This window comes from Salarias fasciatus, chromosome 19, assembly GCF_902148845.1.
Source record: "Salarias fasciatus chromosome 19, fSalaFa1.1, whole genome shotgun sequence".
Taxonomy (NCBI): Eukaryota; Metazoa; Chordata; class Actinopteri; order Blenniiformes; family Blenniidae; genus Salarias; species Salarias fasciatus.
This window is the reverse complement of record NC_043763.1, coordinates 9,657,706-9,674,065: the sequence shown is the minus strand read 5'-3', so window position 1 is coordinate 9,674,065 and position 16,360 is coordinate 9,657,706. Positions and strand designations below refer to the sequence as shown.

Here is a 16,360-nt window from a genome sequence, read left to right as displayed (position 1 = left end):
CAGTGCGAGTCAGCAAACATTTAGCACACGCAGCCGCACTACACGGGGAAATTATTATTGTCAGAATAATAATGGTTTAGCATAATTTATTACAGGTCCACCAAATAAGCAGGGGCTAGATGTTATTAGACAGATGGATGGGAAGGCTTGGCAGACATCCACTGAGGCTCAGGCAGGCAAAGGCCCTCAACGTGAACGTCGGGAGGAGGAGGAGGAGGAGGGGAGGAGATGGAAGTGATGGGGCGGGGGGGTGAAATAAGCGGGGGTACGGCGGCAGCGGCGGCGGTGGCGGTGGTGGTGGGGGGGGGGCATTCTCCAAACCAATCAGAAAGCTGGCAGTTCAATTACAAAGAAATAAAGGGACATTCATCATTCAATTAGGCACCTGTCAGGGCTCACAAAGGAAGAAAACTTCTAACCTGGTACTCCAGGGAGAAGATGCTCAGAAGAGTGGACTGCGAGTGACTGGAACAAATAAAAGAAGGACAAAGTTAATTACCAGAGTGCATTGCACAGAGACAAAGGGAGAGGGGAGCTTCAAAGCCGGGGCCAGCTGCCCTGTAATCTAAAAGAACATGAAAACAAGTGTGGCAAAGTTGTTCCAGATGAACACCTCTGACAAAGGATTCCTGCCACGACGGCGTGGGGGTAGAAGAAAGGGGGAGGTCCTGTGAGATGAGGAAAATATAGCCTGTTTTATTTTTTTTTCCCCTAATTTCAGTCAATCATACATTGAAACCTCCTTCCTCCTTTTGTCTGCCCATTCAACGCTAAGATTTTCGTAATTTTAAGAGAACTTTTCGCCGTCGTCACGATCTCACGCCAACTCCACCAAAAGCAAGTGGACAGAAATTAATGACGTTCATGCAAATAACTGACAGAGTTCAAGAGCAATTGTTGAGGAAACCGCGGCACTTATTAGCAATTGAACCCTTCCGGTTTTGGTCTACCTCCACACTGGATGGACCGCTGTAGAAAGGCAAAGTCTTCCTTTTTTTCTCCACTGTCAGTGATGCCCTCGCACCGCAAATGATGGGCTTTGAAAATGGAAACTTTCACTCCATGAAGCCGTGACTCCCGCGAGTCGGCCCGTTCCGTGGGCCGCCTCGAGCCGCATTAATCTCCGGCTCTCGTCGACGTCAAGGCCCTGGCAGGTAGCTCCGAGTCCCTCCGATACCCGTCCTCGACCACCCTGCTGCATATCCTCACTTCAAGATATTTAAATATGTGTCAAGAGTGATTCTAATTGGATGGTGCACGGCTCTACGCCACACACATCAACAAAAATCCACACACAAACACACGCATATAGAAATTCTCAAGTGAGTTTGCATCTCAATATAAAGCCTGATTGTTAAATTTAATGGACATTTCATTACAAGTCACCTGAGAACACTATGTAAATGCTCAGGAGAAGCCGGAGCTTCCAAGCTGCATTACAATATTGAGTCGGCACAGGCCTCTCGGCATCAATCACTATAACCCATGAAATCACCATGTGACGCGTAGACAAAGGCAGAAGGGTCTCCGACATCGCTTCCTGTCTGTGACGGTTCCTTTATGAAAAGGGGGCTTTCCTGCTTGGAAAAGTTTGGGAGTTTTATATTGACTTGCCCGACAAAAGACGTCACCCGGAGACCTCCAGATGCCAGTTTGAGCCCGTTTTACTGCTCTGGCTGGAGGAGAGCTTGTTCTCTGCCATTCGGGCTCTCGGGAGGCTTGACCCATCACGCCGATGAGTCTCGTCAGGCGCAAAGTTACAGTTACAAAGGGGACCAAACGCATGAAGGTGGGGGACGCTCTCAGAAATAACACAGCGAAACCTCGGCGTTAATTTACAATGACGCTCGGGGATGAAGGGGGCCGCTGCAATTAAGAGGGCCATTAAATGGTCAACTGTCAACATGTGGACACTTAAGGGAGAGAAAAAAAAAAAATTTCTTCCACACTTCAACCTTGCACCTGAGCATTTCAACAACATTACAGCCTTATTGTTGGCATGGGACTGCCGCGATCCCCCCGTCGGAACAGACATCTGTTAGGTTTTAAATGGATTACTCTCTATAATGAGCATGATTACTGCTTAATTGCTAAATCTATACCCTGTTAACTTTAAAGGCACATAAACTGCTCTTAATATCTATGAAAACATATCTGTTTCATAAATGCTAAGAACTTTCGGGGCTTTTGTTTTCCTTTCTCGATGCAATCAGATTCTGCTGCCGAAAATTCCGGACAAAAATGCCAAGATGGTTGAGCGGGAAGAAAAGAACCAAAACAAATAGAACATTTTCAGACACCTGGATTAATAGCAGTAAAGTTGTCTATATTTTACAGTCCGTCAATCTTTACATGGCTATAAAGTGGGTTTTTTTTTTTTTTTCATTTAGGAGACTTTAACGCACTTAAGTTACTGTAGGCTTTACTTTAATGTATATCCAGCCTGTGCTCTCCAGGGCACTGTATGCTCACTTTATGCTAAAATATGTAACCAATGGCAGGCTTACAGTGAGGATGTGATCTGCCTGCTGAATGGGGCCGTTAAGAGTTTCACTGTAACCGCCGCGCTTTAATATATCTGATCTCAGAGATAAAAAAAAACACAACAACCCAAAACAATGAAAATGTTGCCAAAACAACCTAGATAACTCTTTAAAATCACATTTTTTTCCTTGTCTAGTTTAAACATAATGATTTTCTTTTCTTAATGGAATAAAAACATTGTTGTTGATATGATAAATAAATCTGACAAGTACTATAAAGTTAATGTGTTCTGTTTGAAATGATTGTTTGAGTAAATACTAAAAAAAAACTCTCAGTTATGATGAAAGGAGGGGAAGACCTGAGCGTCAGACTTATTTCTCTAATGTATTGGTAAGATGTCGAGGTGAATATTTAAGTTCATTAATCACTGTCCTCTTTCGAAACGCATTACACCAAACAAAGAACAAGAAAACTCATTTGGAGGAGAGTCTGCAACACCGAGGCGCATCTTTACGTTGACCTTTACGTGAGGAAGAGGAAAATAAAAACCCTCCCTCTCCGATATAATTTAGAACACGGGGAAACAGACGGTTGGGAGACAGAAGAGTGGTTTGGGAATCATTCACTCTCAACCTAATTACCCTTCCTTACAACGTGAGACGGAGCATTAATATGCGCTGGCACCCAAAATAGTAAAGCAGCAGATTAAATTAAAAACAATTAGGGACTTTCACTTCATCACTGGGCTGGTATGGCTGTCTGGTCAGTGCTTCAGGCTCTATTAGGCTAGGATATCCACTGGTTGTGAGAGTGAAAAATTCAAGTTTGAGTGTTGAACTACCTTACCTTCTCATGCATTCAGAGAGCATCAGTGTCTTAACCATACTGGGGGGGGGGGGATGCTGCAAAAAAGCCTTGAAATCCCCGTCATTCTAATTAATAGGAGGTTGGGGGGAAAATTCAGGCTATCAATTATATTCAGAATCTTCCTATTTACAAATAATTAATTATAAACAATAGCTGTAATTTGGGTAATGAAAGCCACCTGGCTAATGGCATTGGTATCATATGCTGTGACAGTACTTAGCATTTGGTGGATCTGCATGCAGCGAGCGTTGTGTGGCGCGACTCTTCGGGGCATGGAGCGAGCTAATTGAGGCGGAGCACATATTTTTACTAATGGAGCTAAAACAATTTTCAGAAGGGGGGGAAAACGGTATGGATGAAATAATTCACTTATACAGATTGTGGGGAAACCTGGCTCGGTTTAAATGACACGTCTACACCACCGGAAATCGTACTCGACGACTCCTAGTGAACTTTTAATATTCACACGCCAGCTGAAGACTTTCAATTTACTTTCCTGTGGATCAATATTTTATAACAGCTGAATGCCAGCTAAAAACACTGGATATGCAAATGCTGTTAATTACACATGCTGATAGGCAAAATGCTAACATCTGTTTCACAGCGAAGCCTAACGTCATCAGCAGCAAAACAAATGTGTGCGGGTGCAAAAAAAAAAAAAAACCTCCTCTTTATGCATTAATGTAAAAATGTGATGTATTTTGACAACGGATAGAAACAAACAGGAATCCCAGTGTGTCGTTGAGCTTCAAACAAATACTTGTACAATGAGCACACGTGTTTACAGTTCAAATTAGGTTTTGATCTTTGCACTGCAACTGGAAAAAGCCTGAGAAAATCCCCACAAAACAATCTTTGTTATAGATAATAACTTATAGAAGTATTTTATTTTTATGTAAGTTGTTCAATCAATCCACAACATTACTTTTTTTTTTTTTCCTCCCCATAACTGAAGTAAGTTTAAATATGAGCCCAACTCGGAGCACATTCCACTGCACTTCCTGATCGTGACCCCCACCTCTCACACACCATCTTTCTGCTGAAGACCGTACAAATGTACAAGCCCGTGGGGAACTATGGACAGAAATGGCTTTAGCAGAGGCACAACAGGACATCTCACTGCCTCCTATTGTCTTAATGGATGAGAAAATATGACCCCTACCAAGCTCCCTTTGCTTTATTACAATCTTTAAAATTTCTGTCGGCTGAGGTGCCCTGAGATGTCAGAACTGTTATATAACGGCGCGAAAAAGAGCGAGACCGTCCCCGCGATCACCGCTCTAATTGTGATTCCTCCTGAAAGCCGGGAATCTTCACGACTCTGTCTGCGGCAAAACATGTTATAACTATTATGGCGTGCTGCCATTGTTATCGTGTAATTACTGTCACTGCCGCTTCTGCGAGCCCTCACGGAAAAAAAAAAACAAAAACGAAAATGAGGTCCGTGCTATCCGTCAAGTGGCGAGCGTCCACTGGTCTGGCAAAGAAACACATTACGCTGACCAATTGCCTACTCCCCCAAGCGTGGCTGGAGAACTTGTACCATTCTGGGCAATTTGTTTCATTCTTCTCTTGCAATTGATCCCAGTATGCAAAGAGAACCTGAGGCAAGAGAGTCGACTGGAGCTGTCCAGCTCAACTGTGCTATTGTGTACTGTAGCTTTCCCTCTTCAGAGTATGTGGCTTTGGGACGAGAGAGACAACACTGAAACGCAAAGGCCTATGCTTTAGATTCCTCCATCAGTACAAAAAAACATAACTGCTTATTTCTCCATGCAACCTAATAAGCAGTTTTTAACCTTTCAGAGCAGCATCCACTATAACTGCTATAAGTTACACCTAATTTGAGCAATGGGCTGCTTACCTCAGTGTTTTTTTTTAGCCCAAATGAGCCAAAAAGGCTTTACAATCTATACAGGGTGCTTGGACAACGTCCCTACGATATGAGGAGGAAGTAGTCATTCCCGTGCTTCCTAATCAAGTAATTGATTGCATCTATTATTCATGAACTCCTTAGCCCGGCATGAAGTTGTAAACTCAGCACAGCTTCTCCTTCTTCCCCCCCCCCCGTCTCTCCTCTCTGCTTACACTTCATTCATCCCTTCACCCTTCCAATGCTCATCTAACCACATAAAGCTGCGGAATTAGTTTGCCAGCCTCTCAGCCTTCAAGGGTTGCACCCCTAAGCCCCGACTGCCAGTTTGTGTTTTGTTCAATGTGGGCAGCCAGAAGTGCGAGGCCGCGCACTGGAAGCCCCCACAGGCTCTGCACTTGATCAGTCTCTGGGTAATGTCATTGCCACTTCCAGCCTACCAAATAGCTGCGGAATTCCACCTCCGAGAGAGCCACGACGGAGGAGCTCAATTGATTCTCGAGGCAAAAGAGGAAATTAAGATAAAGTGAGGAAAAAAATCTGTGACTGTGCTGTTTCTTTTTTTTTTGAATTGTCAATTTCTGTTCTTGTGTATACTTTATGCTTTAATCCATCTTGAAGATCCTGATCACACAAAGTGCCATATCCTAGATGTTTTAACATAAAAGACAAACAAATGAATAAACAAAGAAGTAAATGAAGAACAGTCTGTCCTGTTTTAAATTGGGCTGAAAACAGTGGTGTCAAACAGAACGAGTCATTAAAATTGGCACTGCAGACATATTTAGTAGTTATTGCTGAAAATAATTTTCATCAAGTATACTGCAGAACAACAAATTCTACATTTTAAATTTAAATTTTATTCTGCCCGTTTAAAAATGGGTCACATGTGACCCCTGAACTTAGATGTGTGTAACACTCCTGGGCTGAAAATTCAAACCTAAAAGTATAAAGAGTTACCTAACTTAATGCATTCTGTCTGATATCAAACACCAAAGTTTAACCAAGTTGTATTCAAAGAGGAAAAAACACTACACCCACGATAAATAATCAATGAGAAAGTCCCCCCGCTTTATCCTGAGTTGAGATATTACCATAAAAAACAAAGTGTGTGAAGCCAAAAGAATCACCATATCAATGGCACATGCCACAACAAGCGTGGCCCGCACTTCCCTTCTAAAGATCATGCTAGATAAACCCCAAATAACAGAGAAATTAACAAATGCTTGACATTTGCTCAACATCCATTATTCTGACACTTCTTCAGAATTTCAAAAGGCTGAACGCATGCTTAATCAACATTCATATTCCCAAAGCGAGCGCCGGCACCATATTGCAGCCCGCCTCAGTGCTGATGAAAACGGCACATTAGGGCCCGATTCGAAAAACGTTCAGGGACTCCTCACCAGGGAGTTGTGCGTGTGTGTGTGTGCGTGTATGAAAGGAAAGAGAGGCACTGGTTTGTGTTTGGAGGAGAGGGATGTTTCACACTTTACTGTTTAAGCATTTTCCAAAAACAGTGGCATCTGCCCTTTATTCCCCCTCCTCGCCCTCCTACTTTGATGACTGTGAAAGCCATATGAGGAGTGGGCTGAATGGCATTTTAAAGAGAGAGGGGGGGGCGATCATTACATCCAAATTCATTCATAATGTGGCACAGAAGGACACAGAGGACTCGCACATTCCCTCCCTCTTTATCTTGCCCTCCTTGCACCAACTCGCTCTCTGGGGACAAACGGTGGAAGGACTGGGGTCCCCTCTAGACCCAGGGGAAGCCGGGCGAGGCCTCGGAGAGCAGACCATCATTTCCAATTCTAATATGTGGCAAGAGAAGGACCTGATGGGACTGATGTCACGGGCCTGCGATGAGCCCCCTCCAGCCCTGCGCCGCCCCCCCCCCTCCCCTTCCCCTGCTGCCTAGCCACAGTCCAGATACTAGACAGGACACCACGGCTGGCTAAGAGGAGGGCAAGGAAGATAGGGCGAGAATGGGGGGGGGGTTGATATTTGCATGTCCCTCCATTGTGAGCGGGGGTAAAAAGTGACAGCACCGTGTCCAATTCTTTTCCCCCCAGAGCAGCCCGGGCCCGGCGAGAGAGGCCAGGCTGACAGATGACTCCCAACATCTGTGTTATGCAGCCGTTACAGATGAGGGACTCCACATCGCAATCTCTCTCTTCTCTGTCTGTCCACGGGACCCTCCCTCTCTCCTCCCACTAACCCTTTTCATGGCACGGCCAAAAGACCGACAGACCGTCCGTGGAAATTACCTTGAAATGGCGAATAGCGATCATTTAGCTTCAAGTTTGAAATTTTCTTCTCTTTTGAGACCTCAATCGAAAGCAATGGCCGTGAAATTTTTTTTTCAGCTTAAAACAGTATTCATAGACATGAGGATAATAGGTCAATGGTTATTTGTATTCATCTGTTTTTTTCTTTTTCTTTTTTTTTTTACTTCTGCCAATTTAATTAGGTATTTCTTCTTTTGAGGAAAAAAAACTAACTGGACAAAGAAAAACATGTTTTATACATTATTATATGAGAGGAAGTAAAGTACATTATTACAGTCCAACTTTTTTTTGACAAATGAATGAGCGCACAGCTGTGCATCGCCTCAGCAACATTTTTATATATTAAACTTATAACGTCTTATTATTATGTAATCAATTCTTTTCACCAAAAAATAAATTATATCCATTACAAATGACAGACGGATCTAAAGTTCAGCACAGTTTGTATAATTAAAATATCACTTTTTACAATTCAAAATGATATGATACCCAAAATACCTGTCCTTCCTCCCTCCCTGAATATTACAAACAAAATCATTATTTAGTCCATCTCTCCAGCGCAGGCCTGTCCACAACAAGCCTCCAACCCCCGCCACCCCCCACCCCCCCCTCCAGCCCCAGCCCTGCCAGCTCCAGCCTGGCCAATATTTACGCAGTGGCAGGGCTCCCACACGGTCCGAGGGGACAGGCGGGATGTGGGGCGGGGGTGGCTGACTGCTGTGCCTGAGCGCATGCTAAGAGATGATGGATGGCCTAGTCGATATGTTATGTCTTAAGAGCCTGATTTCCTGCCAGTCCAATCACTAACCCTCCAGAGCCCAGCTCAGCTGATTGGACAACCAGAATAATTTCGCAGGCTGTGAAAACACTGCTGCCGTGCCTGTCTGTCAGGCCCGGTGACGAGACTCAGGGATTTTAAAGAGCAAGGGCCTCCCCGAGATTGGTTACGGTGAGCGAAATAATAACAATAACCAGCAAGACTAAACAAAAGAGCGAGCACCTCAGGGAGAGAGATATGGCGCGGAATTATTGGAATGAAAATGGTCCAATGTTTTCCTTTAATTTTTGCACCCACCAGTACTGAATTAAAAAAAAAGAAGGTATTTGAAGACAGTTTGGACTCGGAAACCAAAAGGAAAAAGTGAAGTCCGAATAAACATTAAAAGGACCTCCTAGTGTCGCTGCATAAACATTAAGGATATTGGATGCACTTTTTACGCATGACGTATTCTGTAAAACGCTGACAATAAGAACAAAGACGAGCCGAAGCTCCACTTTCGTCCCTTCGGGGACCTGATACCTCCTTCTAGATTGGTGATTAGGCCACAATGGAAGTAGGAAGCACCAAATACATGCGACTTTGTAAGTGACCTCGGCGGGATCAGCCGCGGTGTCCCGGTGGCCTTGGGGGATTACACATGTTACATTCAATAAAGTGAGGGCCCTCAGTGTCAAGGAGAAAGGCAAACACAACCATTAACCTCTCTCTTCGATTTGTGAATGTGCAGGTGCCGCATGGCAAAAACGCCGGCTCCTGCTGTGGCGGAAGCCAATATGGAAACCTGTGCGGCATTAGTGATCATAGCAGTGAATTAAATGTAATAATAAATGTTAAATAACATGAGACACAAAGAGCAGAAAACCTCCCTGTCCCATCTATCCACATCACTACCACACAGGTAGAAATACCAACCAATATGAACCAACATTTCTATATTTCAGTCACCTCTTTCTGACCTCAACAACCTCATTAACTCATGTTAAATTTGAGCTCCAAACTCATCTGTTCAGGCTTTCTCACTCTCCATACTTTTTTTTAATTACCTTATGTTGTATAAATTATTAGTATTAATAAAAAGAGCAGTCATGTAAATTATTACTTTTCAATAGACTAAAACTATGATGTCATACTCAGTTCAGTTCAGATGCATCAGACCAATTAAAAGGTACAATATAAGCATATAAACAGCAAGTAAACCTTTTTTGTGCAAAGGAGTACAAACAACTTCTGAAAATGTCCAACTTGATTACAGCGATCAACAGACTACACATAGTATGAACGTGCATGGTGCACAGTGTCCAACATGTTGGACTGAAACCAAAGCACAGCCAAGCTGAGGGTCCTGAATCCACCTCAATATGTGTGTTTCTGATACTGAACACTCCACCTTTGATTTGATTTAGTGTTTATTTATTTCGAACATGCATATAAAGGAAAACGAAGAAGAAAAAAGCCATTTAAACACACAAAACAAATACCAAAATTACACAAATCTAAATTACACATGAATAAGAAGTAGGAAGTAGGAGTAGGAAGAAGTAGTAAACTTGTTTACTCCAACCCCTCAAGTGCCCCTGCATCCTTACAGCTCACATACATATCTTTAAATGAAGAACAATTGTGTCTATGTATATCATCACACTGATATTGCAATTTTATATATATATATATATTAGACGCATTTTCCACTAAACAACCCCTTATAATTAGTTATAAATAAAGTACCCCCAAAGAATCAATTATTTTTTGAACGAATTACCGGTATGTTTGATATTTGTTTTATTTCCTCATGCTCCTTTTACTTCCTGTTGTTCCACAATTTAACCCCACAGAGAGAATGCTGCCAGAGATAGAATCCACAAGGATAATGTTTTTAAAGTAGTGCACACTTTGTAAACCTACTAATTTAGTTTTTCCATTAAAAGGTAACCTCTTTCTCTTACACAAAACTTTTTTTTTGTGGATGTTACACAGCAATAAGTTATTTTTTGCTTTATACATCATTTTAATGGTTTTGAATTCAAAAAGATTTGCAAATTTCAAGGATCTAGATTGCATAAAAAGTGGAACAGTGTGTTCTCAATCACAATTCTTATTGCTGTTACTTTCAGGATAAAAAGTCTTTTATCATGAGCTTGCATATGTGTTGCCCCACACCTCCAAGCAATAAGCACCAGTGATTTATAAGGAATGTAAAGTTATGTCTTTGGTCAGGACTGAGATGCCTGAACAGTGTGCCTGACTCCAGCATGCCCTTGGTCACCTGAACATGTGAATTGCTGTTGCATTGTTGCACTGACCATCACAAGCTGTTGCTGCTTTATGCTGTGCAATATTGTACATATTGCATTTTTTCAAATTGTATTTGCACTTCAGCTTAGTGTATTCAATTTCATGCCAATGGTCTTTTACTTTATCTTGATTTATTTATGCACTATGATCTGTGCTGTGTTTTGTTTTTATCATGTCATGTCGATTGAATGACAAAGCAGTCTGAGTGTTTCCCAGCAGCTGTCATCTGTGTTGTCACATGTTTGCAAACCCCATTAAATAAAGGACATAGTGGCAACAGCAGTTACAGATTGTGGGGAAAAAAAGACCTCAATGAAGATTTCAAACTATGTGAGGTGTTCCATGGAACTGGATCGGACCCAGTGGCTTGCTGGGTTTGACCCACAGGGTAACCATAAAATATCAAGATCAAAGACTGATGTGTAGCCACCTACTTTGGGAATCTGTCCTTCAGCATCCTCATACACTGACGTGTCGGTCTCAGATGCTCAGTCCATCTCGATATCTCTTTATATTCAGCACGGGACAGCCTCATGCTGGAGCCTTATCTGTGCAAATATGGGCAGAGAGATGAATTAAAGGGCGATCTGGCCTCCAAAAACCCGCATTTAACGATGTCAACAAGGTGTCAGCTGAGAGAAAGCAGCTGCGCTGGTCAACATTAGCACCGCTACTAGCTAATACGGCACAATTAAGCTCAAATACCGACATGAAACAGGTCGAGGAGCCACTACATGCTTACATTTCTGTAATATGAAGCCAGGGAATTATCTTAGGACAAACAAAAAAGTACAATATGCTTTGTTTACCTCAGGTTGCTCTGTCAGTTCCCGATAGCCGCTTCCCGCTAGGAAGTTGAAGATTACACGTTCGTGTGAGCAGCGCGCTGATTGGTCGGCTTCGGCCCAGGGCTGAGTATGTCGACAGATGATTGGTTTGTTGTTAGAAAGGAGGCGGGGACAAGGTGAACACGTTGCTCCAATAAATCCATGCACGGTTGTCTGCTGTGGGCGACGTCTGCGGAGAGCAGGTACTATTTATCACAGAAAAGGTAAAAGCTAAATGTTTTGTAAAGTAAGGACATGGAAGACATGATTCCACCTTTTTGCATATACACACGAGGTATTCAAAAGTGTCAAAGTTTTTTTTGGGCATGTTTTTTTTTTTTTGTGACAGCCTGGAGGAAGCAGAAATTGTCATGTTTAAAGCTCTGAAAATATTGGAACCCTGGTAGTGTCATCCCCTTAGAAATACGCTAGTTTTGACTAGAGTGACTTGACTGGATTTGGTGCAGAAGCTGAACAAAGATTTAGAAACAAATCTGAAACAAATTAAATATCCATACCCATGAGCATTAAATAAATAGCTATAACAATTGTAGCAATTATAATGTAAGTGTTTTCATTGTTGAGCAATGTCTCTCACCCCATTCATGTTGTCCTGAGTAACAGCATGAGCAAATTCAGCAACAGACTTAAACCACCTCTACAAAGTCACAGAAGATCCTTCATTCCTGTGGCCATTTTACTCTGTAACTCCCCTCTGTAGTGTTTGCAGTGTTTTCTCTTAATTTTATAGTTTTTGTACTTATGGAAGTCACTGTGGATCCAGTACATATTCATATTTATTGTTATTAATTACCTTTTTATCTTCATTATTTTTATTCCTATTGTTTGGTGTTTAGCTTTATTTTCTATTTAATATACTATGTGTTCTGTGTGGGGGAGCACTTGAAAAAAAATTACTTTTGCAATCAATGAAGCATTCCGTTGGTATTCTATTCTAAACTGGTCAGTCTCAGCTTCTTTATAAACCTTTTAACTTTTACTAACTAAAAAAATGTCTGTGGTTGAACAGAAAAACTAACAAAAACTCTTAATCTTCAAAACAAGATATGACTATCCCTTTAAATTTATGACTATCCATCAAATTCAGTATTGAATTGAGGGCATCAAACAAAGTGTCTGTCTGTCAAAGAGTTGTATGGTTAATACTAAATATATGGCCACAGATTCCTCAGAAAAAGACTTGTATCTAAACCTTTGAATGTATTTTTTCAAGTTCTCCACCTCCATAAATACCACTTTTTATGAAGTGGTTCCTTATTCCCAGCCTGTCTTTATTTATTTTTACAAAGCTACAGGAAAAGTTTTAGATTGTGTCCACCTGTGGGCCTCTTGAATTATTCCTACCATGCACTTGTGAGGTATAGAACTGTAACTGCCCATGGTTTAAATTTGTAATGGGGCATGATGATACATGAGAATACAAAGACAGAAAACACTCAGAATTTTTCACACATTCGAGACTGATGTTAAATTTGTAGAAGAGGCATCTGCTCCCCTACAGCTGTGACATTAATAACTCCAAACAGCTCAACTTTAAATAGAAATAGCTGTTACTGTTGTATTTATTTACCTCTGAATCATGTGGTTTTCTTTGACTGGAGTGTTGAGTTTAAACAGCGCTGAAATGGGAGTAATTCGTTAAGACCTAATTTGTCAAACACATCCCGTGAGATCAATATAATTTTACTATGACATTATTGTGTAATTAGTCTCTGAACAGTGCTAAACCTCATTCCTTAATAGATTCTTTTTTCAACGCTAGGTACAGATAAAGGGGAAGTCCTTTTTTCTATATGCATTTTTCTTTTTTGTTTAAGAGTCATCACAAAACTACTAAAATGGCATTTTTTGTTCACAAACCTTTATGATTATATCAAATAATTGTATATGGTAGAGTCAAACATTCTTTTGGTTTCCTTCACTGTGAGTGAACAATGCATCGGTGAGCAGAAAGGCTCTATCTGACCTGTGCTGCGTCAGAAAATAGAGCTCATTGTTGTTGGGCAGTGTAGTATGATGTCTGAGATGAGCCGAGGTCTCGGGCTGTGTGTTCGCCGGCATAGTCCGTGGGTCTGAAAGGGCTCAGTGCTCTGTGGTTGCTACAAAAGGGAGCTGTGTAGTGGGATTGGTATGGCCCGATAAGATCAGGGCCTCTGAGGAAGTCTAGTCTGATTGCTACAAAGGGCTGAGGTCAGGGGCAGGAGGAGCAGTTTACTCATCTAGGTATCAGAGGATCAGGGGTTTTGGTGGGGAGCCGCGTGTGTAATAGGTATAAAAGGATCAGTGTAATGTGATGGTATAAAAAGATAAAAATCAGAGAAGGGGTTGGAAGGCAGCGTACTGTAATGACTCCAAAAGCGAGGGGATCAGAGGCTTGGTTTTTTTTTTGTGTGGCTGCGTGCTCATGTGAGCGGGTGTACCTCTGCGTGTGTGCGCATTGAGTAAGTTTGTGTCCGCGTGCATCTTTGATGGCGACGAGAGCCTCAGTGGGATGTGATGAGAGCTGAAGGGGAGAGAAGAGCGATGTTGGGGATGCAGGGGGAACTGCGAGCGCTTTGGAGACTGTGTGTAAACAGGGGCAGTGGTACACCCAGCGCCGTTAACCAGCTGTGAAGCCTGCTCACAGTAGGAGACGAATTTACAAAGGATGTCTCCCTCTGATATCCAGGAGATGCTGCACTGATCTCTGCTCCACTGCTCTCGGCACGCCATTGTAGTGCTAAGCACTGTGCCACTAATGGCACTTATATACCTTAATGCCTGGAAAACATTTGCATTTTGCTTGCAGCAGTGGGAAAGTGTGTGGAGGGAAAGAGAGAGAGAGAGTGTGTGTGTGTGTGTGTGTGTGTATGCGCTTGAGGAATAGTTTTTTTTAATTTAGAAAAAGAACTAATTTATCACTATTTGTTGGAATTAAGATTTGTTACGCTGTGTAATTTTCTTTACTCAACACACGGTTTAAGAAAATGGTAAACCCAGCCCATGTCTTACACATTATCCCCTCCTTAACATATCCATTGATATTACTCACCATGTAAGGAGATCATTTTGTTACACTAAATTGTCAGCATTAGTGTCATTATTGTTCTCTCTTTTCTCCCCCATATGTGAGGTTAGTGACTTCCACTCTTTGGCATCACAGAATTGCTCTCCAATCTTCAGGGAGTCTGAGATCTCACCTCTACAAAAATCACATTTTTAAACATGAGGCAGACCATAAGCAGGAAATGCCTGCAGTATTAGCAAGGTATCGGATTCATACATCCCCCCTGTACAGCATGGCTGCCCCTGAAAATCCCACATCCATATTTTACATCACACAGGACAAGACACATGTGTTTCTCCCCAGATTTCAAAGCTGTTTCTTCCATTTATTTTATTATCCTTTAATGAATTTAATTAGAGGACATGTAATTAAATGCAATTGTGCTCACCCCCTTTTGCACACACACACACACACACACATACCCCCATTCGTGTGAAAACACACACACACATACACACACACACACACACACACACACGCAAATTTGGCTGTAAATTGCTCAAAACAACATGTGCAATGTGAACAAATCTACCGGATTAATAGGGGATTGATAATATTTTGGGATTGTATTTCACTCCAAACGGCTGCATGCGGAAACAAAGGCTGCAGCCCAAGCTCATTAATCATAGTCAACGGATTGCCCGGGTGCAATTTGCATGACCGAGGTGGCTGCACATGCTGCCGCTCGGCCTAGGTTGCTGGATCTGCCTCGATTTGGCCAGGCTGTTAACGCTGCGTCAATCAAGGATAACCCAATAACGGTATGACAGAAGAAGAGGGGGGAAAAAAACATTTTCTTCTCATTACCCAGCACTCCTTTCCCCGCCCTCCCTCTCCCTGTCTGCCCAACTTCTTATTTTAGTCAGGACTAATTATACTGACCTGATGAAAAATGAACTCATTTTGTTTAATTCATTACTGAAAGTATAAATTCGGGACTATTCAAAAAATAGTTAAATATGCTGAAAGAAAAATCTTGACTGTTTCCAGTATTTCTTTCCCTGACACATTCGTGCACTTTTCAAGTAAACTAATAAGCTAAATGCAGTAGTATTTGATTGGAATGGTACATACATTTCTTTCTTTTTTTTTTTTAATCAGACAGATCCATAGCCTTTTAACTTATTTTAGCAAAAGTAACTTTTATCTATCAGGGAAACTTTTCTGGTGCGTCTGTGTTTTTGTCAGTCACAGTTTGGAGTCTCGCTAAGCCATTTTAACTGCAGATAATTGGGTTGAGGCGTGATGCAGTGAACTTCAAAATGAAGCACAGTTCCACAAAGCTGTAATCTCTCCACTGGCTCCATACGCTGAATTCTAATTATCTCATCATGAACATTAAAGGGGGAATAAAAAAAAAAGAGGTGATTTTTAATTTAGAAAAAAAAAAAAAAAATCTGTGTGTGTGTACATGCACGTGTGTGTTTATGAACCTGAGATTTGAGTTGATATGTGCGTGCTTGCGTGGCTGTTTTGTTCCGTGTGTGTCAGACACACACACACCCACACACACACACACAGACACCCACCATCACCACACACAGACATGTGAATGCGGCTTGTGTCTGGTCTGGCCTCTCTACCTAGCTCTGCTGCCGAGCCTCACGCTGTGCTCCCCCCCCCACCACCACCACCACCACCATCCCCTAATATCCTGGAGGCATTTTTCTCATTATCAAATATTGTTTGATGTCTTTGTTTCTTGATGATTAACCATGGTCACCAAACACTGGTCTGGATTGTTTAAAATTTAATTTTGGGGCTCTGAAGTACCTGCAGAGTGTCTGACTGGTGGGGACACCCGTATTTTATGTATGCTATTTTTCATGCTGAAATGCAAGAGGACACACATTGAAAAACACCATAAATCCTGAAGGA

At 42.0% G+C, this 16,360-nt stretch overlaps 1 protein-coding gene across 1 annotated transcript in view; it reads right to left on the bottom strand.

Annotated features, from left to right (window-relative positions):
* The window catches only part of cdin1 (CDAN1 interacting nuclease 1), a 50,038-nt gene extending 38,587 nt beyond the window's left edge, over positions 1-11,451 (bottom strand). Inside the window, exons 1-3 of the mRNA XM_030117046.1 lie at positions 11,398-11,451; positions 11,023-11,136; positions 420-465 (exon numbers count right to left, since the gene is read on the bottom strand). Of these exons, the coding sequence (XP_029972906.1) occupies positions 420-465; positions 11,023-11,123 (147 nt within the window). The 5' untranslated portion in view covers positions 11,124-11,136; positions 11,398-11,451. The remainder of the gene's footprint in view (positions 1-419; positions 466-11,022; positions 11,137-11,397) is intronic.
* Positions 11,452-16,360: the final 4,909 nt, after the last annotated feature.